This window comes from Geotrypetes seraphini, chromosome 18 (genome assembly GCF_902459505.1).
Source record: "Geotrypetes seraphini chromosome 18, aGeoSer1.1, whole genome shotgun sequence".
In the NCBI taxonomy this organism is placed as follows: domain Eukaryota; kingdom Metazoa; phylum Chordata; class Amphibia; order Gymnophiona; family Dermophiidae; genus Geotrypetes; species Geotrypetes seraphini.
This window is the reverse complement of record NC_047101.1, coordinates 1,000,035-1,027,577: the sequence shown is the minus strand read 5'-3', so window position 1 is coordinate 1,027,577 and position 27,543 is coordinate 1,000,035. Positions and strand designations below refer to the sequence as shown.

Genomic DNA, 27,543 nt, shown 5'->3' with positions numbered 1-27,543 from the left:
TTGGGCCCATCTGGTCCTTGGCTTCCTACTCAAGGGGCTAAGAAGTAGAAGGAGGAAATCCAGAGATTCTCAGTCTGGTCCTCAAAAACAGAGACAGAGTGAAATTGTTGCTAGCCTATAGTCCTGATAGGGAAAGGATTGAAGCTAGAGACCTACATGAGATAGAGAGAGGGACCCAAGCCCTTGACCTACCAGGTGAAGTACTGGGAGTAGAGAATGATGCGGGGACAAATTTTTCCCATCCCATCCACATGAGTTTTGTCTCTATCCCTGTCCCTGCTCCATTCGTTTAAGCTCTGCCTTAACTGCACAAGCCTTGAACACTTATGATTGTAGTGTTTAAGGCTTATGCAGATGAGGACAGAGCTTTCAAGAATGGGGTAGAGACAGGAAAAGAACTCGCCAGGATGGGACGGGAAAATGAATTCCTATGGGGATGGGGAAAAATTTGTCTCCGTGTCATTCTCTAACTGGGAGCAAAGAGCCATAATCACAGAGAAGAGAAAAAGGAATATTCAGAGCACTGAATGAGAAGAGTATGAAAGGGGAGTGAGGGATTGGACACTATGATATGTCCCATGCTCTAGAGACCAACTGTTTCTCAACTCAGTCCTGGAATTTCCCCTTACCAGCCAGGTTTTCAGGAAATCTACAATGAATATGTATAAACACGATTTGCATACACTACCTCCATTATATGCAAATTTCTTTCATGCATATGCATTGTGGATATCCTGAAAACCTGACTGGCAAGGGGGGACTCCATGACCGAGTTGGGAAACTCTGACCTAGAGTACATAGAAAGTGGAGACTGGGCTACTAAGAGTCTCGAGAGTGAAGAAGACATTTATTGAGGACCAGAGAGGGTGCAACAGCCATTCATCAGTAAAGAAGCTTAGAAGATGCAAGGGAATAGAAGAGAGAGCTAGTTGACTACTACTACTAGTAATTATTTCTAGAGCGCTACCAGACGTACGCAGCGCTGTACAGAGTCCCTGCTTGAAAGAGCTCACAATCTAATCAATCAAGACAGATAAACAGGATGCCAGGGTAGGGTTACAGTTAGTGGGAGAAGGTTAAACTGATGTCAAGCTTGATGAGTAGCCAAGCAAGAAGGTGAAATGTTGCAGGCTTTTGGCCTATTTTTGAACATGGGAAGGAGCATGACACATGGCTTCAGGTAGTTTATTCCAGGCATACAGGGCAGTGAGGTGAAAGGAATAGAGTTGCCAGTGGAAGAGAAGGGTTCAGATAAAAGCAACTTATCTGAGGAACGGAGTTCTCAGGAAGGCATATAAGGAGAGACAAGAGAGGAGAGATACTGAGGACACACTTGTTGGTTTGCAGTAGGAGCTTGAACTGTTTGCAAAGGTGGATAGGGAGCCAGTGAAGTGATTTGAGCTGAGGGGTGGCAGAAGATAAGTCGGGCAGCTGAGTTTTGCACAGGTGGGAGAGGTGGTTCAGCGAGGACCTGTTCAAAGTAGATTGCAGCAGTTACTTTGGAGGAATCCAAGGACTGTAAAGAGCTCTCACTGTCTCTTTATTTTTAGAGCCTAGGGGAGGGATGTTTTATTATTCTAGCACATATCAGCCGCTCTTACCCACCTTCTTACAGTGCTTCTGATGTTCCTGCTCAGAGCCTTAGACTGGTCTGTGTGCTTAGGGTAAGATTTAGAGGAGAATGTACATAGTTTTGCCACAGATACCACTGATTTGTTGTCACCCTCACCCTCTGCCTTCATATATGTTGGGTGGAGGATAGAAGACATTGAAAACATTCACCTACCACTGGGGTTTGAGCAACAGCCAGGCTGGGCCCTCTGAGTACCTCTGCTAATTCGTCTTCCTTCTTCTCCTCCTAATTGTAGGTTGCACATGGAAGGAGCAAATGGCATGTCCACACAGGAAAGCATCACTCCACAGCTCTAATGGGGCAAACCAACACATCTTATTGACACCCTTCTGCTCCCATCAGCTGGGCATCCCTGAGATTTTCATATTCAATTCAACCTTTCCCACAATGATCCTGTAAAATGGCACAACTGGACCCAATCATACTTTTAAATAATAAACTTTGCTTTGGCTTGCTGTGTTTGAATTGAGACATCTGGGTTTTACTTCCATCGCTTTCAACGGACGTCTCAATCCATCCTCCTTTTTCTGGAGCCATATGGTAACCCTATACTGTGTTTATATATGATAAGGAATATTTGTTTTAAATGTGCCACTGTGTAACATCATGGAATATCCCCTAGTCTTTGTATGTTTTGAAAGAGTAAACAATCAAGTGACTTTTATCTGTTCCATTAGACCTCAACCATCTCCTCTTCTCTATATCTTTTCTGAGATGTGACCAGAGTTGCAGACAATAGTCAAGGTGCAGTCACACCATGGAGTGATAAGGAGACACTGTGACATTAATTTACTCTCTATTCTTTTCTTTAAATGGTTTGCTTTAGTGGCTCAAGACACCAAAACAGAAGACCAAAATCCTTCGCATATCAAAAGCAACACAAAGCAACAGTGATGGAGACAAAAAATAAAGTGATCCACACAGAGTCACACCATCTGCATATAGATCATGTATTGTTGCTTCTCTCTTCACTGAAGAAGACGTGGGGAGATATTGGTGCCAGAAATCGTATTCAATTCTGATGAATCAGAGAAACTTATACTAATCTCTGTAACACTGGGTGACATGTAATGAGTCAATTTGACAAAATGGACAGTAGCAAATTGCCTGGACCGGATGGTATACATCCCAGAGTTGAAAAATGAACTTGCAAAGATATTGTTAGTAATTTGTAATTTTTCTTTAAAAACCAGCATAGTACCGGAAGGTTTGGATAATTTCCTAAAAGAGAAGTCCATTGGCCATTATTGAGATGGACTTGGGGGAAATCCACTGCTTATTCCTAGGATAAGCAGCATAAAATCTGTTTTACTACTTGGGACCTGGGTTGGCCACTATTGGAAACAGGATCCTAGGCTTGATGGATCTTCAGTCTGTCCCAGTTTGGAAACTCTTATGATCTTAAAATAATGTTTAGTTTTGTTATCTTAAGTTTTATGCTTAATATATTTCTATAAAAGTGTGCATTTTAGGTGCAATATTTTGACCTAATTTTTCCTTTTTCTTCTCGTTATTCCATATATGTAGATGGCTCTAATATTGTTCATGACTCTACCAGTATTAGGTGTGGCCTTTTGACTTAGAAAACTCTCACAGCTTCTGGAACTTCTTCTAACTGTGATTGACAGTGGTAAGAAACTGTGCTAGTATAAATACCAGGCTTAATGGGCATAGCTTTGACTTTGGCTCCTGTATTAAGACTGCCAGCGGTCCAGGCTTGGCTCTCTCCTTCTTGATTAAAAAAATGCACCTAAGAAGAAGACGGTCTCTGGCTATTCGATCCACTGCACCTGGAGGGAAGTGCATCTAAATCGCCAAGAAAGATGCTGCTTTTGTGCCTATGGAAACCGAAACAGGGAACCAGCTTAGCGCCCTTCCTACTGAGAAGCCAGGAGCAGAAAGTCACCAAGACAAACCTGGAAAGAACAAGTAGGGACCAGAAAAGGCCTAATTACATAGAGGCCAGCAGTGGAGGTTCCATCAGAGAACTGACCACCTATAAGGATTAAGCAACTAATACCTGAAAGAATATACAGACCACGTCGTCTCTCTGGAAAGAGAGAGAAAAACTGTAAAGAACGTTTGCTGAGGAACCTCTACCAGAACAGAGGGTTCAATAGGAAACCTACTAAATAAATTCATTTTACTGACTGTGCCATGCTTTCTCACATCATCCAAGTTTAAGTAATCCATTTGGGTCAGAACTGTAACTTCTGTCCTGGACAGACTTATTGGATGAGAGGAGTTAGTGTGTCTTCATCCTCCCAGTTTGCTCCCTACAAACTCTTAAATTGACTAAACCTAACCCACCCTGATGTCCACCAGGCAGAATTTGTAACAACTGCTGCAGAATTTGATCACCTTGCCACAAAACTTTGAAAAATCTGCCACAGTAACTGGGGCCTGTGCATATGGGGTAAAGTTTCAAAGATTTCATCGGAAACTAAGTAGAAGCAGTCTTTCACAAGAGTGAAAAGAGGAACGGGGTCAGAGGGAGAAGAAATACACACAGCTCATACACTTTCTTTCTGTCTAGGCACCTCTTTTCAAGCACAAACTCTGTGGATACCATGTTCAGGCTGCAAAATACATGTGTCCATACCTGACAGATCGTGTACCACACACCTGGATCTTTCATTGGATCAATCAGTTACTCTGCACATTGTCCATCTGCTGACTTTAGCCACAATTCATAAACATATACTGAGAGGACTTTTCAAACATCACTGAAATGACACCACCAGTATAGACACAGTTTTACACATGCATATTTGTTACCTTAAGGTTTGTGGGCGCTCTCTGTTCAGCTTGACGCATGTTGCTGTTAACTTGTAAAGCGGGTGAGAGGGGAGATTTATATCCATAACCAGTGGCCAAAGTCTGAGTTCTCTCTCCCATCCAGCCTTCATCCCCAAATTCCTTATAGTTAATCTGTAACACTGGCTCCTCTCCCTGCAGGAACAGCCAAGAAGACCACTTGCAAAGCCACCAGGAGCTAATAACATTGAAGTTTTCTACACTGTTTCAGCTGATTGCACAGAAAACTGAACAGCTCCTGGAGCAGCTGGACTCTTTTTAAGCACAGAACAGCACATGGCCCAATGATTGTTTGCCTTTGTCTCCTATGGGCTTTCAATTCAATTGAAACCAACTTCTGTTGGGTTTTGGGTCATTCTTACTCAGCCAAGCCATTGCAGTGAAGGCCCTTAATCAGAAAGGTGAAACTAGGTCCCCATCACTCACCATCTGGGGAAGACTTCCACACTCTCTCCTTCAAACACACTTGTTCCAATCTACTTTCTGCTGTCACCCTCCTGCCGTTCTTAGTTCCTTTTTCCCCCCTCCTCTCTCACTCCCACGAACCCTCATCCATGCCCACTTAGATGATCCTGTATCACACTGGCTTTGGTCAGCTTTTGGGGTGTACAACCCATGCAGCAGTTCAGATGTTTTAGAGAAGGAGGTGTCTGCTTCATTTTGTGTCTGAATTCAAGAGGGCCTGGGATAGGCACGTGGGATCTCTCGGAGAGAGAAAGAGATAATGGTTAATGCAGATGGGCAGACAAGATGGGCCATTTGGCCTTTATAGAAACATAGAAACATAGAAAAAAGCGGCAGAAAAGGGCTACAGCCCACCAAGTCTGCCCATTCCAAGTATCCCCCCCCCCTGAATTTACTTCCTTAAAGATCCCACAAGAGTATCCCATTTATCTGCCGTCATGTTTCTTAAACGTGTTAGTCACCTTCTCGGTGCCATCCCCTGGGCAGATCCTTCACAGTTACATAGAAACAGGATGGCAGATAAAGGCCAAATGGCTCATCTAGTCTTCCCATCCGCAGTAACCATTATTTCTTTCTCTCTCTCAGAGATCCCACATGCCTATCCTAGGCCCTTTTGAATTCAGACACAGACTCTGTCTCTACCACCTCTTCTGGGAGTTTGTTCCATGCATCTATCACCTTTTCTTTAAAAAAAATGTATTTCCTTAGATTATTCCTGAACCTGTCATCTCTTAACTTCATCCTATGCCCTCTCATTGCAGTTTCCTTTCAAATGAAAGAGACGCGACTCATGCACATTTACATTACTTAGGTATTTAAACGTCTCTATCATATCTCCCCTCTCCCGCCTTTCCTCCAAAGTATACAGATTGAGATCTTTAAGTTTGTTCCCATACGCCTTATGGCGAAGACCACGCACCATTTTAGTAACCTTCCTCTGGACCAACTCCATCCTTTTTATATCTTTTTGAAGGTGTGGCCTCCAGAATTGTACACAATATTCTAAATGAGGTCTCACCAGAGTCTTATACAGGGGCATCAATACCTCCCTTTTTCCTACTGACCATACCTCTCCCTATGCACCCTATCATCCTTCTAGCTTTCGCCATCATCTTTTCAACCTGTTTGGCCACCATCCCAAGTCCCACTCTTTTGTCATGCATATAAGTTCTTCACCCCCTAAACTGTACCGTTCCTTCGGGTTTTTGCAACCCAAATGCATGACCTTGCATTTCTTAGCATTAAATTTTAGCTGCCAAATTTCGGACCATTCTTCAAGCTTTGCCAGATTTTTCGTCGTTATTCACACCATTTGGCATGTCTACCAAGTTTTACCCCCACTCCGTCATGATCTACAAGGAACACAGTGGCGAGCAGTGCTTACTATCCTTTGCTGTACTGACCTGCCAAGTCTAGTGAGAATAAAAGGAGACCTACCTGGGTCAAACTTTCTAGTGAAGTTGTAAGAGTGGGAAGATCAAAGTCTCATGGCTAGGGCATGACATTAGCAACTCAAAGACCTTTCTTGAGCTACGATGGGGTTAAATAGATCATATTTTTGCAAGTTCCAGGAAGCTCATGAGGCTAGAAGTACTTGTGGAAAGGGGGAAGGGGCTGGATATAAATGTCAATTCTTTTCTTACACTTTAAAGTGTTAAAGTCATTATCCAGTGGAAAATTAGAAGAAATGTTTCACACTTGCCTAAGCATAACCACAGAACACACAGTAAAAAGAATCTGTCTGAACTCAATAATTCCTTGAAACTGACCTACACAAATAAGCCGCAGACATTGGACCCATGAAAGACACATTTATTTTCAGAGTTTTGAAAGAAAAAGGATTCTCTGTTATATTCATTTACTTCTGACTTTCCTGGCCTCTTTGATCCTAACTTAGGGCCCTTTTATCAAACGAGCCAGCCCACGCAAAAAACCTCTAGTGCAGTTTGATAAAAGGGGGGGTGGGGGTTTGATTCACCCCAATGGTTGCTAGTCTACTTTGGGTAAATAGTACCTAGTGCTCAGGTTCTCGTGACAGAATCAAGATGTTTAGGGTTGATACCGCAACACTGCACTCCAAACCAGCTTAACATGAGTACCGGTAACTCACAATTTTGTATTTGCCTCTTAGACCCTCAGCCCTGGGGAGGAGGAAGTGCTCGTCCCATAGTAGATGATGGCAGAAAAAGACCAATTGACTCATGCAGTCTGTCCAGCCCACAGAAATACATAACAATAATTAACTGCTTTTTTCACTGTCAGAGATCATCTTTCACTCATTAACTGGTGTCTGTGAGTGTCATTAAGGGTGCAAAGTCCTCATACAAAACAGAGAAAATGGCTTTGCAACTTCTCCACCACCAGTGCCAAGAAAGAAAGAAAGACCTGGATTCTCTGCAGCTGTGATTCCTTTTACTGAGCCAAAGAGAGGGCACATGAGCTCTCAAGAGTACTTCCTGGTCCCCAGTCATGAGCTTCTCTTACCTGATTCATGCTGACAATGTGAGGTCAGTACAATCACTTTATTTAATTTGGAAGTGGTGTGCAACTGCGTCCAATGAGCACATCCAAAGAGCATGTTCCTTTAGGTGTTCCATCAGTTAAGTGGCTTAAAGCCATTTTTCTAGGTCATCTTTTTGAGCTTTGTCTGGGGTTTCTCTTTCCTTATCTCCTTGCTTTGGGGACTTAGCATAGTGGCCCTCACAGCAGTTCACTCGACATTGTGACCATTTTTCTTTTACCAGTTGAATGCTGCAGAGATGAGCTAGGGCTCAGTTATCATGTAGACCTTCTCGATACTCATTCCATTTGGAGCAAATGCTCATTGTTCCACAATTTCACCCTTGACCAACACTTACAGATTTTATGTGTAGCCAAGACCTGGTTCACCAAAGGCGAAGTTTCATGCCTCATGTAACTTATGCTCCTCAAAATGACTCTAGCAGGCTGGGTGGCCATTTTGTACTGCAGCTGTTCCTCGTCTGAAATTCTGGGAGCCATGCCTGGTTCACAGTTAGACTTATTTCTGTATCACCCATCTCATCAGAGCATCTATGGATGACTTAGCATTCCCTCATTTCTGATATCTCTTCACACTTTGAAGACCTGGTGATTTTAGGCTCAGCAGTAGACTGAAAATCCAGTTCTGACCTAGTCAGCACAACAGAACCGGGTAGGAGTCGTTCTTACTTGGTTAAATAGTGTTGAATATCGGGCAATAGCAGAGCAGCTAAAAGCAACAAATGCAGTCTGAGGGATCCTCATCTGAAGCAGTCTTCTCTTCTCGAGTTCGGCCTCTTAATGTGATTCCACTAAGAAAAATGTTTTTTATTGTTGTTGCTTTTTTATACAAGTCCATCATTGTGGAATAATATACCACAAGAACTGAGATAAATGAGCAATTGTCTATCCTCTACATAAGTCGTGGAAACAGGATTCTGGGTTAGATGGATCACTGGTCTGACCTAGTAGGGTTATTTTTATGTTCTTGTGGAGTGAACCATTTTTAGGAGGGTTGTTTTATAAACCCATTGTTTAGTTCTATACAGTAAGATGCCTTATTATGTCATTACTGTATTAATTTTCATTTTGTGTCACAATGTAAATGATTTAGGGCTCCTTTTATTAACATGCGCTAACAATGAGCATGTGGTAAATGCTAAGACACACATAGGAATAAAATGGGCATCTTAGAATATAGCATGCACTAAATCCATTAGTGCATGTTAGGAAAAGGAGCCCTTAATGTTTTATGATTGTAAACTGCTTTAAAGCTTTCTATGCAGGATACCATATCAAAGAAAGGCATTGATTCAATTGGAAAAAGGACCAAAATAACTGCCAGCATAGTTTAATGATAATTAAGAAGCAGCTGAAAGTCAAAACAGCAGACCCGAATGAGAAATCAGGTGAGCACAAGGGTGGTAGATGCATGGAATAGTCTCCCGGTAGAGTTGGTGGACATAAAGACTGTGTCTGAGTTCCAAAAAGCCTGGGACAAGCACGTGGGATCTTAGGGACAGGAAGAGATAGTGGCTGCTGCGGCTGGGCCATAAAGCTCTATGACTTCACAATGCAGGTGTAAAGAGCTTTAGCCTATAGGAAGAGGAGATGCAAATGTTAAGAGCCTTAGCCAATAGGGAGAGGAGGAGATAGTGGATGCTGTGGATGGGCCATTTGGCCTTTATCTGCCATCCTGTATCTATAACCATAAAGCTCTATGACCTCACAATGTAGGTGTAAAGAGCTTTAGCCTATAGGAAGAGGAGATGCAAATGTTAAGAGCCTTAGCCAATAGGGACAGGAAGAGATAGTGGCTGCTGCGGCTGGGCCATAAAGCTCTATGACTTCACAATGCAGGTGTAAAGAGCCTTAGCCTATAGGAAGAGGAGATGCAAATGTTAAGAGCCTTAGCCAATAGGGAGAGGAGAAGGTAGTGGATGCTGCGGCTGGGCCATAAAGCTCTATGACTTCACAATGCAGGTGTAAAGAGCTTTAGCCTATAGGAAGAGGAGATGCAAATGTTAAGAGCCTTAGCCAATAGGGACAGGAAGAGATAGTGGCTGCTGCGGCTGGGCCATAAAGCTCTATGACTTCACAATGCTGGTGTAAAGAGCCTTAGCCTATAGGAAGAGGAGATGCAAATGTTAAGAGCCTTAGCCAATAGGGAGAGGAGAAGGTAGTGGAAGCTGTGGATGGGCCATTTGGCCTTTACTGTATCTGCCATCAGGTTTCTATAACCATAAAGCTCTATGACCTCACAATGTAGGTGTAAAGAGCTTTAGCCTATAGGAAGAGGAGATGCAAATGTTAAGAGCCTTAGCCAATAGGGACAGGAAGAGATAGTGGCTGCTGCGGCTGGGCCATAAAGCTCTATGACTTCACAATGCTGGTGTAAAGAGCCTTAGCCTATAGGAAGAGGAGATGCAAATGTTAAGAGCCTTAGCCAATAGGGAGAGGAGAAGGTAGTGGAAGCTGTGGATGGGCCATTTGGCCTTTACTGTATCTGCCATCAGGTTTCTATAACCATAAAGCTCTATGACCTCACAATGTAGGTGTAAAGAGCTTTAGCCTATAGGAAGAGGAGATGCAAATGTTAAGAGCCTTAGCCAATAGGGACAGGAAGAGATAGTGGCTGCTGCGGCTGGGCCATAAAGCTCTATGACTTCACAATGCTGGTGTAAAGAGCCTTAGCCTATAGGAAGAGGAGATGCAAATGTTAAGAGCCTTAGCCAATAGGGAGAGGAGAAGGTAGTGGATGCTGTGGATGGGCCATTTGGCCTTTACTGTATCTGCCATCAGGTTTCTATAACCATAAAGCTCTAGGACTTCACAATGTAGGTGTAAAGAGCCTTAGCCTATAGGAAGAGGAATGCAAATGTTAAGAGCCTTAGCCAATAGGGAGAGGAGGAGATAGTGGATGCTCTGGATGGGCCATTTGGCCTTTATCTACCATCCTGTATCTATAACCATAAAGCTCTATGACCTCACAATGCAGGTGTAAAGCGCCTTAGCCTATAGGAAGAGAAGACCGTGGATGCCGCAGATGGGTGGACTGGATGGACCATTTGGCTTTTATCTGCCATCATGTTTCTGTTTCTGAGATGTAAAATAGTAACAAGATAGATCATAAGAGACTTAGAAAAGAAACTTGACAACCAAGCAGAAACAAATACTAAACACCCTTTCAAGCACCTTTAAGCCCAAACCTTGTTAGGGAATCAGTCGGGCTGCTAGACGATCAGCTAAGAACACAAAAACAAAATGAATTCTTTGCCTCAGTCTTTTTTCTTGTTGCATGCACACAAAAAAAGCACAGGTTTGTTTGTTATTTCTTGAAAGAGAACCATTTGTTCTCTCACTGGTTAGAAAAGATCCTGAAGTGAGAAGCAGAGAGTACTGGCTGAGACAGACTTGCAGCAGAGAAAGGGAGTGTGAGCTATGTGGACCCTGTGAACTGCCTTGGAGACTAGAAAATCAAGTCCCGGCTGGTAAGGCAGTGCCAGACAGAGAGAAGAATTTTGCATCTGTATTGATTAGAAGGACCACTTGTCTAGACAAAATCATAGCTGTTGCCAAGAAATCCAGTTGCTAAAACCCACAATTTAAATATATTGAATAGGGACTTGGGTTTTTCAAAGGGAGTTAAAGGCTCTACGCATATTACCGATTAAGGTTACAAGAGAAATTAATTTTTGCTTCTTCCAATGTTGAACTGAGTGGTTTACCATATACCTCACCTGCTTTTAAATCTGCTATTTCAGATTTGTATTTTTATTATGATATGGCCTACTTAAGTTTATGTGAATGATTATTTTCTTGAATGAAATTTGAGACCTGATACTTAGCTTATTTTACAAAAGACAAAGCTGAGGAATTTGTGCTGGTTTAAGTTTCCTATTCCATGGTGTGGTGCAGGATCTGGAAAAGGATTAAAGCCCCTCCGGCAGTGCTGGTCTCATTCTCCCAGAACCCTGGTTCTCCTAGGACAAGCAGGATGAGTCAGCCACATATCCCAGTCGTTTCTTTAGATGATTCAGGCATCTTCAAGGTGATGAGTAGAAAAGTTGTAATGGAGAGCTGTAGAAAATCTGACCGATGGGAACGGGCGGAAACTAAAGACTGGGGATTAGGGGGAAGCAGGGGGAAATGGGTAGGGCTCGGGCATGCCCAGTGGGGCCCGGGCACTGCACGTGCTCAGAGAAAAAAAAAAAAAAATCTCTCTGAGCTATTGGAGAGCTTATCCGCAAATTGGGAGCTGTTGGGACAACACCCATATGTGGCTGACTATCTTGTGGCAGAGAACCTACGTTACAGGTAAGTAACTACACTATCTTGTTGCTGTGGCTCGAAAGGGATACAAAGTGCAGCCTTCAAGAGTGCACTCTGGGTTTCCTTCAGATGCTCATAGGAATTCTAGGAGTGTCAGAGCTGAAAACACTAGCACCGCCTTGTAAAGGAGGGGGTTAGATTTTACTGAAGAGAGTGGTGGAAAACTGGAACGCTCTTCTGGAGGCTGTTATAGGGGAAAACACCCTCCAGGGATTCAAGATAAAGTTAGGCAAGTTCCTGCTGAACGTACTCAGTTAGGGCATTGGTCATTGACCTACGGGCTGCCGCAGGAGCGAACTGCTGGGCATGATGGAACACTGGTATGACCCAGCAGCGGCAATTCTTAGGTTCTAAAATAACAATTTCAGACATATTTGAACAATGGGGTTAGCAAGTGTTATACAGATGTCATTCCCTTTGGGTTGTCTGATTATATACTGTATATATTGTTATTTCTTTAAGGGATTTTTCTTGTTGGTTTCTCCCCATACTTGTGGCCTTTATAACACTGTGGCAGAGTGAGGGATTCTGGGACACTGGGCAACAGAAGGCACCATGTATTTGAGAAGGACTACATGTCCCAGAGTGCCCTGTCCGAGGGGCAGGGCTTGACTCAGTTAGAGCTAAGCCAAACTTCTTGTATCCAAATAAAACACATTTTGTTCCTCTACCACTGTGGTGTGGTTTCTATGTCTTGACACAGGCCAGCCTGCCACTCCAGGTGGTCTGTTACAAGCACATATTTCTTTCCTTCATGCTTAGATTTTTGAGGTGTGCTTTTCATAGTACGTGATTTTTCAAATACAAAGTCTTTATGTGTTTAGATTGCCTTCATAAGAGAACTACTTTACCAGTTTATTATCTTTTAAGGCTCATTTCTGTACATTTTCTAATCCTGCAAATATCTGTTTTGAGCTGGGACAACCAGAACTACACCCAATACTCAAGGTGCAGTCATATCATGGATCAATGCGAAGACATGATTCGATTTGGGTTTATTTTCCATTACTTTCCAATTTATTCCTGACAATATACTTGCTTTGATTGCTATTGTCCACAATGACTCCATAATTGACTCGTAATACTTTGCACTTGTAAGACATTAAATGTCCTCAGCCATTTAGAGGCCCAGTTCCCTACTTTTGGAAGGTCCTTCTGCACAGTCCACTCATAAGTTAACTACGGTACTTTGAACAAGTTTGTGTCATCTGCCAACTGATCAGGTCACTAGTTACTCCCTTTCCCAGACCATTTAAAAGTATGTTAAATATTCCTCTGTCTTTACAACTGTTCTTTACTTACATTTTACAGTTTAGGATTCAAAGTTATAACAATGGCATATGTTGAACTGGTTCTGGTTCTGTAGAAGGATGAGGGACATGAGTAGACAGTGGGACTGTGCCCCAGTTCATGTTAGGTTGTTTGCAGAGCAGTCTGGAAGCTGTGACTTAGAAAGGGAATGACATTCAGTCCGTGACGCCAGGCTCTTATGCCAACACTGGTCAACAGGGACTGGTGAGAAGCACAGGCAGCAGGAAGATGGATCCATGGGTCCTACTGGACCACTAGGACTTAGTAAACTGAGCTCATTAGCTTGCAGCTTGTCTGAGTCTTCATCAGGAAGTTGCAGGAAATCTGGAAGAATGAGATTCTCTTTCGAGAGTAGGCCCCGCTGGTCATTTGCACGGCAACTCTGCACTCGGTTCAGAAGCTCAACCAGACCTATATGAAGAATTTTTACAGAAGAATTACTCCGTGGCAGTCTTTCCAATCTCATCAAATCAGAACCTGCAAGCAATATAGCAGGACAGCCTGATACCTGTGATTTCAAGCCAGGACATGTGGTATCACATTTTGCATGCATGAGTTGAACCCAGAGTTATGTTTTCTCTGCTTGTATGAATCTTTCCTGCTTTTTATGGAGTTCCAAATTTCTTTACTTTTTATTTTAATGTTATTTTATTGTCTTTTATTGTGAATCACTTTATGGTACAGCAAATTTTGGGCAAGCAACATCATAGCATGGTCTGGTTCAAATCCATTTTCAGCTCCGTGTAATCTCGGGTAGAAACTTAGGGGTCCTTTTACTAAAGCTTCATGCATGCTAAACATTAAGAAGCCCATTTTATACCTCTGGGCTTTTTAACAATTAGCACAAGCTAAGTTTTACTAAAAGGGCCCCTGGGATTGTAAGCCCTCTAGGGATATCTATCTGAAAATAATTTACCTTGAAAAGATGTGAACTAAATCCAAAATCCCTTCTCCAGTGCCCACATGACAAACTGAGAATTAAAACAGCGTAACAAGAGCAAAAGCATGTGTGACTTACATGAGCTTTACAGCTATTTACAGGAGGAACCATCAGCCTTCAGAATACCTATCCCACAAGCACTCAAGCCACCCCTGAAGCAGCTTGTCATGGCTGACATCATCCTCACTTTTGTTCTACCTGGAACCTCGAGGAGATACGTCACCTTCTACGTCAGATGTTTGCCGGTGTGAGAAATTCTTCACATGTGTTACTATCCTGTTTCTTGCAATGGCAGAACTATCTGATAGATTTTCGTCTCCTTCTGTTTCTGCTTTATTTGTCTCTTCATGAGATCCAGAACTGAGGCCACCCTAACAAGCAAACGTTGCAAATGAAAATCTGAAGGATGTCACTTTAATTAATTTGTTTTTCATGATGTAATTCTTAACTTTCCCCTCCAGCTCACGTTCGTATTTGTAATTTGTCTATTTAATGTTCACATTCCCCTCCCCTACAAAAATTTATTTTATCCTTTCATTTGTAGCATTGTAAACAGGCCAGGTGCATGTCGATGGTGAGTATATTAAAATTAATTAAACTTGAAACTATATAGCATTTTCTGTTTGTAAATCTTGCTTTACCTGCAGGAAATTTCTATTATAATCTCGTGCAGGTGAATATGTGTGTATCAGTCATGCATCCCTTTACCCCATTCTCAGAAGCAGTTCAGACTTGTTTCTTACTTGTGTCTTCTTCCTGACAGACAAGGTGGAAAGATACATCCCTTGGAGGGAAAACTGAGCTACTACAAAACCCAGTTTGGAAGGTAGGGGTGTGTGTGTGGGGGGGGGGGGGGAGTCCTGTTTTGGTAACACATCCCTGGCCCTGCACTTCAATGCAACAATTGGCCAATTCTTTACCATTAATGCAAGGGGACAGAATCTAATTTTTCACTCCTGGCTGCAGCATCTTCTTGCTTCCTAAAAGAAAAGGTCTTTGAGAGGGAGTGGGAGCCAGACTCAGAGTAAGAAAAGCTGCTTGACTGATTCAAGAGGGAACCTGTCTACCACCACCTCTTGAGGAAAGAGAGAAGATGTGCTATATGATGAAATCAAGAGGCCTGGGCTAGGCACAGGGGATCTCTCAGAGAGAGGAAGAGATAATGGTTATCTACCATATATGACTCTCATAGATAAGGTTGGGTAAACAGGTGTTCTGATAGAGCCTGTTATCTTAGAGTGAAACTGATTACAAGGTGAGAGATACATCCATACTTTATAAAATGTGCATGTGTTTGCATACAGTACATGCAAATTGTTGTACCTGTGTGTGGGGGGGGGGGGGGGCATTATTCTAGCAGCCTGTGTTATAAGGACACATTACAAGAGGTATGTTTTAAAAAATGACCCTGAGTTAGATGCTCTAAAAAGGATCAATAAAACCATGTGGATCTGCTATGATCCGAGTTTTGGCTGCATGCAAATGATTTTAATGGAGGGTCATTGTAATCCCCTTCTCTTCCGTCCGTCCGATTGATCACTGTGAGAGCAACTCACACAAGGGAAGCTCTGAAAACAGCCTCCTGCCACTGAACTGTTTGAGGCAGGAATTTTTTTTCGGGCACAGATGCTGTGCATGTCACACAAGCACAATGTCTGTGCCATTTAAAAAAAAGCCTCCCCTACCGATGACCGCCCTCGCTGACAACCCCCGACAAACGTGTCACTGGGAATCGCCCCCCACCGGCTCGGTCCCTGTCCTCAGCCTGTTCCCGCAAACTGTCTGATCCCTTCCGTACAAGCCTCGAATAGTTATGATTTTATATTGAACTTATTTTATTAAAGTATAAAAACAAACAATATTCTGTTCAATTGTCATTTTATAAACAGAAATACAGAGCAAGGATCAACAAAACCCCTGTTGAGAAACACTGGTAGGGAGGAGGAGAAGAGTGAAGATCCGATTGGGAGCCCTGCCAGCTCAGCGTTGCACTCTAGGGGGAGGAGTTAAGAGCAGGACAATGACGATGACAATATTTATTTATTTATTCAATTTTCTATACCATTCTCCCAGGGGAGCTCAGAACGGTTTACATGAATTTATTCAGGTACTCAAGCATTTTACTGGCTGTCCTGGTGGGCTCACAATCTATCTAATGTACCTGGGGCAATGGGGGGATTAAGTGACTTGCCCAGGGTCACAAGGAGCATCAGGGGTTTGAACCCACAACCCCAGGGTGATGAGGTTGTAGCTTTAACCACTGCACCGGAACTTGGAGGGGCTATGATGCCACAGTTAATGGTGGTAAGGAATGAGGGGGATGCTTCCAACTGTGGGGACAAAGCTTTTCACCGTTCTCATGGGTGGTGAAAAGTTTTGTTCCCGTGTGTGCAGTGAGTCAGGCATTGGCAAACCGCAGCCCACTAAGGAGGAATGTTGGGGAGGTGCTTTTTTACCTTTTTTTTAATGGGGCAGATATTGTTCATGTGTAACATGCACAGCATCTGTGCCCATTACAAAACAAGGCCTAAACTATGGTTAAACAGGTAAGTGACTGGTCTTGGATTGCTAAAAGCGATCACTTTTTTTTGTGCATCAGGAAGCCATCGCTCTACTAGTTTACATGGCATTTCAATATTAATGAGCTTCTTTGCATGGTCGGATTGGAGAATGAGCAATTGTGCAGAGCCATTTTCTGCATCAGGTTGGTAAAGGCGATCGTTGCTAAAGCAGTCAAAACTGATCACTGACTTTAGTGCATCTGGACCCCTATTCCTAGAAAAAAAAATCCTGCCATGCTCTAAGCATTAGCTAACAAAGCAGGGAGGGGTGGCTCCCTCTGTCTGTGCTTATATTAAGGCTTTTTCAGAGGTTGGTGCATCTCATTCCTTGTCATTGTGCACTCTACCTGAATGTAACCCACCTTGATCTCTTAAAAAACCCCTCCACCCTTCTCAGCCACATCCTCGTGAAGTCATTGGTTTTCTGCTATTTGTCCCTGAGTTCAGCAAGCAGAATAACCCTGGATCACTTAAACTACTAAGGAAAATGGGAGCAAAGGACAGCTGAGCAGAACCCCCCCCCCCCCTCCTTACCTGGCTATGCTGCTGCCTTGCTCTTTCACAAGTGCTGCATATGTCTTCCAGTTTTGACTCTAGATGATAAGACGTGCTTTTTTCTACATATACAATAAAGCTACAGTAAGTTATGAGCAGACTGGTTAATGCACACTTTCCCTTCATTTTATTAGCAGAACGAAGAGAACAGTATTATATTGCAATTTCATGCAATTATATGTTTTTCTTTGTTTTATGTAATGTTGAGTGTTGTTTTTTCTTTACTTGATTTCTATTGACTGCTTTCTTACTTTGATCATTTGAATTGAGTATATTATCTTGTTACACTTTTAGAATTGCAGATAATGCATAGGGGGTGATGTCTGCTTCAATCCTGCACTTCTGCAGTCCTCTCTTTCACTAATTCTTCTGAAGTAACTTATACCAGTGGCATACCTACCATATGTGACCCCCCCCCCATCTGTATGAAAACATGATTTTTAGTAACAATCCACACGTCACACATGAGTACCTAGGAAAAGGCAGCATCTTACATATTGCAGTGAGCAGTACATCAATACACCCATTGTAAAACTAAACAAGCCAGACTAGTACAGATCAATCCTGCAGTCAATCCTAACGAAAAAACCATGTCTTTTGAACACACAAAACACCTTCGCCTAGTATGGAATATGTAATAACAAACTAACCCCTCCCTCTTTTACAAAACTGTAGTGTGGATTTTAGCCACGGAGGTAACAGCTCTGACGCTCATAGAATTCTGAGCATCAGAGCTGCTACCACCACGGCTGGCACTAAAAAACGCTCCACAGTTTTGTAAAAGGGGGGATAAAATAGAAATACATGGACTCTGCATACAGTGCACCACAGAAACAGTGACACATGTCTCCTAAAGCAATAAATAAATATAAATTTTTTTTCTACCTTTGTCTTCTGTGGTTTCTGCTTTCCTCATCTTCTTGTAACTCTCTTCCTTCCATCCACTGTCTGCCATCTCTCTTCCCCTATATGGCATCTTCTCTCCTTCTATGCCCCTTCCAGAAACTGTATGCATCCCCCTTCCATCTCTCCTTTCACCCCCATTGGTCTGGCATCTCTCTCCTCTCCTTCCCTCTCCCACACCTCTCCTCTGCAATCCCTTTACCCTTTTCCCCTCATTTTCCTTTTCAATTTATTTTCTGCATCTGTCTAGATTACGTGCTTATTACCCTCTCATCAATTTCCTTTTTTACTTGCCACCTCTTTCCCTCACCCCTCCAGTGTTTCCCTAACTCAATCCTTTTCTCCCCATCATGTGCCCTTCTTTTATTTATCCCCTCCTTCCATCATGTACTCTCTTTCTCTAACCTTTCCATCTAGTACCTTCTCTCTCTGTCCACTTCCATCCAGCATCTACTCCCATCTTTCTCTCCTCCCATTTCCTTCCTGCATTTGTTCCCTTATCTCTCCCATCTGCACTTCCAACCAGCATAGGCATCCCACTACCATCCAATGTCTGCCCTTTCTCTCTCCATCCACCCCTCTTCAATCAGCATCTGCCCCCTTTCTTTCCCTCCAATATCCTTCCCCCTTTCTCTGTACATCAATTCCATCAGCACCACCCTGCCCCCTTTCCCTCCACCACTCTTCCTTTCCAGCAGTCCTGCTCCTTTCTCTCCCTTCATGCAGAAAGGTCCCGCGATGACTGTAGCTGCCGGCTGCCAGTCCACCCCACTCCGATGTACTTGCTCTGGATTGGACTCGGCAGCCGCATGCTAGAAGGTCCCGTGATGACTCGTTTGCTGGCTCTGCTCCGGAAGAAGTAAGTTACGTCGGAGGGGGTGGACCTAGCAGATGCAGGGAGTTGCGGCAAAGTCCCGCAATGACTGCATCTGCAGGGTCCACCCCCTCCGACTTAACTTACTCCTTAATCTTTTGTGTCGAGTTAGGATAAAAACTTGTAGTAAATTGTAACCTGTTAACTGTAAACCATCCTGGGCTCTTTGGGGAGGATGGGATAAAAAATAAATTAAATAAATAAACAAAGGAAAAAAGAACCCCCTTTTTTACTGAACTAACTTAAACCCCTTTTATCTAGCTACGAAAGTTTTTTTTTTAAATCGCAAACCACTGTAGTAAAAGGTCTGACACTCACAGGAATTCTGCAATATGGTTTATGATTAACTTCTTCCTCAGTCCAAAAAAGGTATTATTTTTTTTGCCTTTAAGTTTTTCTTTTATTTATTTATAAATATTACCATATATAGTCTAGAGCAGGGGTGGGCAACTTCAGACCTTGAGGGCCGGAATCCAGTCGGCTTTTCAGGATTCCCCCAATGAATATGCATGAGATCTATTTGCATGCACTGCTTTCAGTGCATATTCATTGGGGAAATCCTGAAAACCTGAATGGATTCTGGTCCTCGAGGACCGGAGTTGCCCACCCCTGATCTAGAGATATTTGATGAGCATGATATTTATTTTATGTATTTATTTTTAAAAATGTATAACTCACACTTACCACAGCTGAAGGCAGGCAACAAAAGACAAACATAATTACAATAAAAATAATCAGTATCGGGTGTGTCCCATATAAGATCTCAGGCAGCCCAGCAGTTAAAAAAATTGACCACCATGGACTGAATATTACCTCCATAGACTATGGAAGGGTATCGAGTGAGCTCTGTGTATGGTCTATGAAAAAGTGTTGGGTGAGTCCTGTATACATGGCCTCAGGGAGGGTGTTATGTATCCTGTTTATGATTTTCCTATATATGGCCTTAGCTGGGTGTTGGTTGGGATTATGTATCTTGTATACAAAGTCTTTGGAAGGGTGTTGGCTGTGTTCTGTGTATTGGTCTATGGCAGTGGTTCCCAACCCTGTCCTGGTGGACCACCAGGCCAATCGGGTTTTCAGGATAGCCCTAATGAATATGCATGGAGCAGATTTGCATGCCTGTCACTTCCATTATATGCAAATCTCTCTCATGCATATTTATTAGGGCTAGCTTGAAAACCCGATTGGCCTGGTGGTCCTCCAGGACAGGGTTGGGAACCACTGGTCTATGGGAAGGGTGTTAGATGTGTCTTGTTTATAGTCTATGGCAGGGGTAGGGAACTCCGGTCCTCGAGAGCCGTATTCCAGTTGGGTTTTCAGGATTTCCCCAATGAATATGCATTGAAAGCAGTGCATGCAAATAGATCTCATGCATATTCATTGGGGAAATCCTGAAAACCCGACTGGAATATGGCTCTCGAGGACCAGAGTTCCCTACCCCTGGTCCATGGGAAGGTGTTGGGTGTGTTCTGTATATATGATGTGTCGAAGGGTGTTTGGTGTGCCCTATGTCTACTCTAGATCAGGGTATTGGGTTGGCAAGTTTAGACATTGATTGAACTGGAGATGACTCACCTGATTTGATGTCCAAAATCAGCTGTTGGGTAGCTACTGCACTGACAGGCATATCTAGGTTCAGTTCTGTAAACTCACCAATCTGTTAGGTAAAAAACACCATATAATGAGAATGTGGAAAGAAGGAGAGGACAGACTGATTGAGTCTTCAGATTTAGCAATATATACTGTATAGTAGTTGTTTTATAAATAAATATATATGTGACTGGTTTCAAACAAAATAATCTTGATGATTTGTCTAATTTAGTACAAAATAATCAGTTAGAAACAACGACGAAATTTGATCAAGTTAATGAAGAAATATCTTCATTACAAGCTCTTTCAGCAAATATGGTTAAAGATAGATTTGCTATGAAGAATAAAACTGAGCAATTGTAAAACTTCAATAGAAGATTGAATTTGCGGATACTAAATTTTCCTAAACTTGCTTTGTCTACACCAGCAGTCTCAAGCACGCGGCCTGCGGGCCGCATGTGGCTCTCCAGGTTTTATTTGCAGCCCGCGGTCTGGACGCGATCAACAGCATTTCTCTTCCCCTTTCCCTTCCTTTTGGAGCAGCAGCGTGCCTGGCCGGCTCGTTCCGTTCAAAGCCGCGGGTTGGCGGCTCCTTGCGCTATCCACTCCTGCATCGGAAGCCTCTCTGACGTCACAACATCAGAGAGGCTTCAGACGCAGGCGCGGATCTCGCAAGGAGCTGCCACCCGCGGCTTTGAATGGAACGAGCCGGCCAGACACGCTGCTGCTCCAGAAGGAAGAGAACAGAAGGGGAGGAGAAAGAGAAATGCTTCTGCTACATAGGGAAATGCTGCTGCTTCTGTACAGGGAAAGGGAGAGGGAAGGAAAGAGGAAGAGAAATGCCTCTCCTGCACAAGTGTGGATTAACTTAGAACTTTCACGGCTCCACATCATTCTCTTCTTGGTTGGGCTGAAAACTTTTCAGCAGCCCCTCATAATGCTATTAAAAGGACAATTAGATTGATGGAAGCCAGAAGAATTTTTCACAATGTGGAATCTGATTTTACAATTAGCATCATAAATTGTATTGGGGGGATTGTTAATATTTGCAATATTTTAACTATGGTACTCATTTATTTAATTAAAATATTTATAATTTGCCTAAAAACCTAGGTGACTTCCAAAATAATTAAACAAACATTCACAATGAATCATCAGTTACAGATAATAAAGAAATATGCCAAAATAGAGCCAATTTTCATTTCACTGAAACGCCTAAATAAAAAAGTAAGTTTCTAATAACTTCCTAAATCTCAGCATATTCTCACGAAACGCAATGTTCCAGAAGTACCATTCCACATGAGCTGCCACTGAAAAACAGGACTTTGGTGAATGTACATAGTGTATTTCCTCTCTCCAGCAGCCTGTATATTTTTTAGTTTCATTTTCAGTCCTATGCGATTTTGCTGCATTCATTGCCAGCTATTACTTTGGTGTTTTTAAAGATAATTTATTGTAATACTTGGACATATGGATTAATACATCTAGGGTTTTATCATTTAACAAGATGACTCCTAAGGCAGGCCTTCTTGGGCCGAAACACAATCATGTCAAGTTCATTTTAAAATAAAAGGATTGAGCACCATCTGGTCTCCTTTGTTGTTTTCTGGTCCATAAAAGCCACCATTCACCTTCAGAAATGCGCTATGAGAAACAGAATGACTTTTTAGGATCTTCTGGGTTCCTGTGTACCAATCAACCACTCTCAGAGACAGTTGCTGGGCTTGCTGGACCTTGCTCTGACTCTGCCTGGTTTATCTTACACTGGATGGTCCAAGGGTCTGATTCGGTGAAGGCATTTCTTATGTTCTTATGTTATAAATGGCAATTAACACAGCCAGAACCACTAGTATCCAAATCAAAGAGGTAAAGTTTCAGATGGACAGAGGAATGGTGAGAAAAAGCTCTCCTGCTTTGAAACCTACCCTTCGAAGCACCACCTGTGACATATTTAGCTCATAAGTTCCGACAGCAGGTTGCACTGCCTGGCGCAAACTCTTGGTAGATTTTGCTGTAATACGAACTGTTTTCTTTATGGGGTAAATTTCAAGCCTGAAAAAGATCAACCAAAATCTAATAAGACAGAAAGATCTACATTAGTAATTACAGTGACCGGCTTTTCTTGGGACTTCTTAGGAACTAGTTCTACTGAGCTCCCTGTGCATTAAGCCAGTGATTTCACAGTAACATCAATACAATATGTAGGATGCAGGAAACTACGAAATGGATAATCAGTATTTCTAACATTCAGAGCAAGTGGTAAAGATGTGGAAGTCTCTGTGTTATGTCTCAGGCTTTCCTTTATTTTTGTTTCAAATGTAACTCTATTTTCTTTGTCAAGATTTATGCTTGTAAAACTTTCTGTCTTTTTAAAGTGTGCTTCAGTGCTAAAAAGTGTAAAACCATTCCCAGGAATGATTCTATCATAACATAAATGTTCATTTATATATCGCAAAAGCCTTTTGGTTCTAAATAGTTTACAAAAGAAGTGGACTGACCATGTCAGTGAGTTAACAGTAGTTTCACATCAGTATGCTACTATGGAGGGATTCTAAGACTTTGGAGAATGGTGGGGGAGGTGTTTAAAAGCTGTCTAAAATGCATATATGAGCCTGATACTGTATTCTAACCATTTGGCCCAGTTCGGGGTCTCTGTTCAGTTAATGAATCATATTCCTGTAGTTTGCAAAGCACTTTCATTGTTCTGTTCTGTGGCGTTTGAAGTCTACAGCACAGCTTTACAAACAGACCCTATTCTAATCTGAATTTCTGCATCGCACTTATCCAGAATAGATTCAAGGCGATTTGCAAATAAAGAGGCCCATATAGTATAAGGAAAATTACAATGACAGTGAAATTTTGAATACAAATTTTTGAAAGTTTCATAGTGGTAAGTAGGAAAGGTCTGGCATGTAAATTTCAATTTTTAGAGGATTTTCATGGTGTATATACTGTGTTTGAGATACTACACTGTGAACAAAAAAATAACCAAACCCACACCAAAATGTTTTTTATCATATCTTCCTGTGACAGGGTGAAGTTCCTGTTACTGGCCAGCAGAGGGAGCCTGACTAGTGGAGAATGTGGACTGGAGTTAATTTGTATAAGAGCTGAAAAGGCATCTGGGAGCTGTCCACTCACCCTGAGTGGATAAGGGTGCTGAATAGAACAGCTCTAAGACTGGGACAAGCAGAAGCTCCTTTGGAAGCTGGTGATCCTCAAAGGGAGGAATGCTGGTCTCTGACCTGACCCAACCCTTGGAAAGCACTTTAGACTGGTTTGCTCAGTAGAGCTTGGAGGTGAGCATCAGGATTGTTTTATATGCACAAAGCACGTTTCCAGAATATGAAGAAATTACATCTAGGTTCTGCTTCTTGTTATCAGTATGTGAAAATTCAGATACCAAGCAAATAATCAGTTCCCAGTAAAGATTTCACAGACACTGGTAGGCTTTGCTGACAACACGAATTAGACAAAGCAATGGCCAAATATGATTGCTTATGAAACTATACAGTGCTTTTGAGCCTAATAACCCCTCCCTGCAACTGTGCTCAGTCTCCTCAGTCTTATATAATATTGTATCTCCTTGTCCTGCACTCTTGGACAGCATCTTGCGACCATGTATCCTTCCCCTACAATGAAATGTAACTTTCCCCATGACCTTGCAGGGGCCTCTTACCCTATAAATTGGCATGAACCTCTACTGGATAAGTGCGATTCAGAAATTCTGATTAGAGTAGATTAATTTTAAAAAGATATTTATATTTGCAATCAGGTTCCATGTGGATTACAGTAGAAAAATTAAAACAGTGAAAATAACATACAAAATATATTTTTTAAAAATCATTCAATAAAAACAATAAAAGAAATAAGAACATCCTATATATAAAAAATGTTACATGTGCAGGAAAACACTTACTCAAAGCTGACTCTGTTCTCCAGCTTTACCTCTTGGTCTGCAAGAACCATGCTGTCTTGGTCCATAACTAATGCTTTCTGAGAGAAATGTGTAAAACAGGGGTTTGGAAAGTGAAGGCTGGCCTGTGGATTCAAGTTCTGCAGAGAAATACTGAAGACTTTCTTTATAAGAAGCCCAAGTGCAGCAAAGTTCACTTATAACAAATTAAAATTATAGCTCTGGGAAACTTTAAACAGCTGTGCAGTTATACGAGAACCTTTCCTGATAAGCAGGGACTGAATAAATAGAAATAAAGAAAAGAAAAGATGATACCTCTTTTATCAGACTAATAGCGGCATGTTCAAAACACTACAGCGCCAGGAAATCCAAGTGCCTGTTTTAAAAGCATTTAAGTGCTAAAAAGGAACCCAAACCTATCAGATGACCACTGGAGGGATAAGGTAATGACCACCACACTCCCCCAGTGGTCACTAACCCCCTCCCATCCCACAAAGATCTAAACGAAAGAGTACATACCTGTTTCTAGAGCAGCAGCACTTAGTATGGGAAAACCTCGTAGAGCATCATGCAGGTGTCTTAAGTAGTTTTGGGGGTGGACTAGTAAGACAAAGAAAGGAGGACCCAGGCCCATAAGCTCACCAAAACCCACCAAAATCCTATTCTACTGCCATATAGGTGCCACCTGCAGCCATAAGGGCTATTAGGATAATAATAATAATAGCAGCTTATATATCACAAAACCATGAAGTTCTATGTGGTTTACAGAAGATTAAGCAAAGGTAACAAATTGAATTGACTTTAAGAGGGGAGGAAGAAAGAGAATTAATAGGACAGGAGGAGAGAGTGATCAAAAGGACAAGTTAAGGATGGTAGACAGGTGGGTATAGTAGGTTTTGGGGGAGTTTTAGAGGGTTCCACATAAATTATAAGGGAGTTATAGTGATATGTACATCTGGCACCTTATATGTGAAGTTCACAGCAGTACCCTCTAAGGTGCCCCACTGCTCCATTTGTAGGTCTATGTGGCCAGTCCCCGCCCATGTCTCAATGGTCTGGATTTGGACATTTTTAACTTGGCCATTTTTGTGGTAAAAATGACAAACAAGGTTAGACATCCTGTCAGCCCAGATGTCTAAATAGGTGATATTTGAAAAAAATAAAAATAAAAAAAATATATATATATAGTTAGACATCCAGCAGTTTTGCCAGTTTCAAAAATGGACATTTCTCCACCTCTGACTCTGGATGTCTTGTGGGAAAGTCAGACTTAGACCTCCTATCGAAAATGCCCCTCAACCTTAATACATTTCTTGATTAACTTTCACGGCAGCACCACCTTTTTCAGATCAGAAATGAGCAAATGATGACCTATATTGAAAGTGAAACTGATCTGAAGAAGAAAGTGCTTTCAAAAGCCAAACACAAAATGCATTGTTGGTCCAATAAAAAAGGTATTGTCGTATTTTCTTGTCTTTGTTTTGTTCTATTTCTATTTATTACTGTACTTTTAAAAGTGGACTAACACAGCTACCTCACCACTTCACTCAAGATGAAAGATACCACATACAACTGTCTGAGAAATCAAATCAGCAAACGAAACCGAATAGTTTTCTGACAATCTGCAAAAAGAACATCAATCATTCCCAAAGGACTGAAGATCAAAAATCCTTTCCTACCACTTGCACTAATGACTGCTTTTATGTTTCATGCACATATTCCCTATTGTTCATTTCTGCTCTGACAAAGAAGGTGTTTGCCTTCAAAAGCTAACCAAAATAATATATTGTTAGTCTGATAAAAGAGGTATTGTCTTATTTGCTTTGCTTTATTTCTATTTGCTAACTTCAAAAGTGGATTAACACAGCTACCACTACGTATTGCGGTAGCTTTGTCAGTGATGAGAAGAATGAGTGAAACACCATCACAGTGAGAGGTCAGCGATGGTCGTCTGTCTCAGGGCGTGAGGAACGAGTGAGATTCCACTGCAGTGTGTGAGGTTAGTGTTGAGATGAATGAATTTGCAATTTGGATTTCAAGCAGAAAAAATTTAGCTTCAAGTTCCAGGTATCCCAAATTCTGTCCCATACCTGTTCATTTCCTAGTAGATGCACTTTGATATCTGCCAGGGAAAATCCCCGTTTCCTACAAATTCCCAACAGCATCTCCCGAATAGTTAGGCCTGGTCGAACAGCGGTTAGTGAAGCGGTACCATCGGGCAGGTAAATGCAGCAGTAGCTGATCAGCTTACTCTCTGCTTCTGATTGCACCCCATCATTCTGTAAGACAGAGAGCAGCTAGCATTGTTATTTTAAAATAGCATTGTTTTAGATTGCCCTAAATTTATCACTTAAAAAACTCCGAACGCTATAGCATACAGCCATTAGATTAATCTTCAGATTGAAAAAAAGTAATAAGATTACACCTTATTTATGTGAATTACACTGGCTACCTATAGAAGGGAGACATACTTTATAAATTCTGTTTAGAATACGGTTTGGAGAAACTCCTGAACAAATTTTCTAATAATCCATCTCTGAACCTAAGAAACAATGATCCTTTTCAGTATCAAGACATTAGGAACATTAGATACAATAGAACTTTTAACTCCACATGGGCATATCAAGCAGCAAAACTGTGGAAAGCATTACCAACTAATATTAACAAGCAATCTAATTTTAAATGTTTCAAAAAAGACCTAAAGACCTATCTGTTTTTAAAACAGAGAATGGTGAAGTTTCTGGAATCCAGTGGATTACAGGTCCAAAGGCAACATGGATTCACTGATCAATTTCTTTAACTGGGTGACCAGAGAATGTGCGCTAGATGTGGTGTATTTAGATTTTAGCAAAGCCTTTGACAGTGTTCCACACAGGCATCTAATAAAGAAACTGAGTGCTCTCGGGATGGGTTCCAAAGTGACGGGCTGGGTCAGGAATTGGTTGAGTGGAAGGCAACAGAGGATAGTGGTCAACGGAGATCGCTCTGAGGAAAGGGATGTTACCAGTGGTGTGCCTCAAGGTTCTGTTCTTGAGCCTGTTCTTTTTAACATTTTTATAAATGATATTGTTGGGTAAGATTTGCTTCTTTGCGGATGATACCAAAATCTGCAATACAGTAGACACCCGGGATGATGTGAACAACATG

At 42.0% G+C, this 27,543-nt stretch overlaps 2 protein-coding genes across 10 annotated transcripts in view; both read right to left on the bottom strand.

Moving 5' to 3' along the window:
* Positions 1-7,423, bottom strand: part of SLC34A1 (solute carrier family 34 member 1) — a 33,702-nt gene extending 26,279 nt beyond the window's left edge. Inside the window, exons 1-3 of one of the 5 annotated variants that reach the window (XM_033927555.1) lie at positions 7,400-7,423; positions 4,412-4,585; positions 1,787-1,925 (exon numbers count right to left, since the gene is read on the bottom strand). In XM_033927555.1, the coding sequence (XP_033783446.1) occupies positions 1,787-1,925; positions 4,412-4,585; positions 7,400-7,408 (322 nt within the window). In that variant the 5' untranslated portion in view covers positions 7,409-7,423. Of the gene's footprint in view, positions 1-1,786; positions 1,926-4,235; positions 4,287-4,411; positions 4,586-7,025; positions 7,134-7,399 lie in introns of those variants that run through there. The other 4 variants (XM_033927553.1, XM_033927556.1, XM_033927558.1 and 1 more) reach the window with 4 other exon arrangements.
* A 4,981-nt stretch (positions 7,424-12,404) lies between these two features.
* Positions 12,405-27,543, bottom strand: part of RGS14 (regulator of G protein signaling 14) — a 30,604-nt gene continuing 15,465 nt past the window's right edge. For 2 of the 5 annotated variants that reach the window (XM_033927757.1, XM_033927758.1), the window contains exons 9-15: positions 26,487-26,675; positions 24,400-24,476; positions 22,406-22,532; positions 20,466-20,547; positions 17,093-17,175; positions 14,221-14,368; positions 12,407-13,468 (exon numbers count right to left, since the gene is read on the bottom strand). In XM_033927757.1, the coding sequence (XP_033783648.1) occupies positions 13,155-13,468; positions 14,221-14,368; positions 17,093-17,175; positions 20,466-20,547; positions 22,406-22,532; positions 24,400-24,476; positions 26,487-26,675 (1,020 nt within the window). In that variant the 3' untranslated portion in view covers positions 12,407-13,154. Of the gene's footprint in view, positions 13,469-14,195; positions 14,369-17,092; positions 17,176-20,465; positions 20,548-22,405; positions 22,533-24,399; positions 24,477-26,486; positions 26,676-27,543 lie in introns of all 5 variants that reach the window. The other 3 variants (XM_033927756.1, XM_033927755.1, XM_033927759.1) reach the window with 3 other exon arrangements.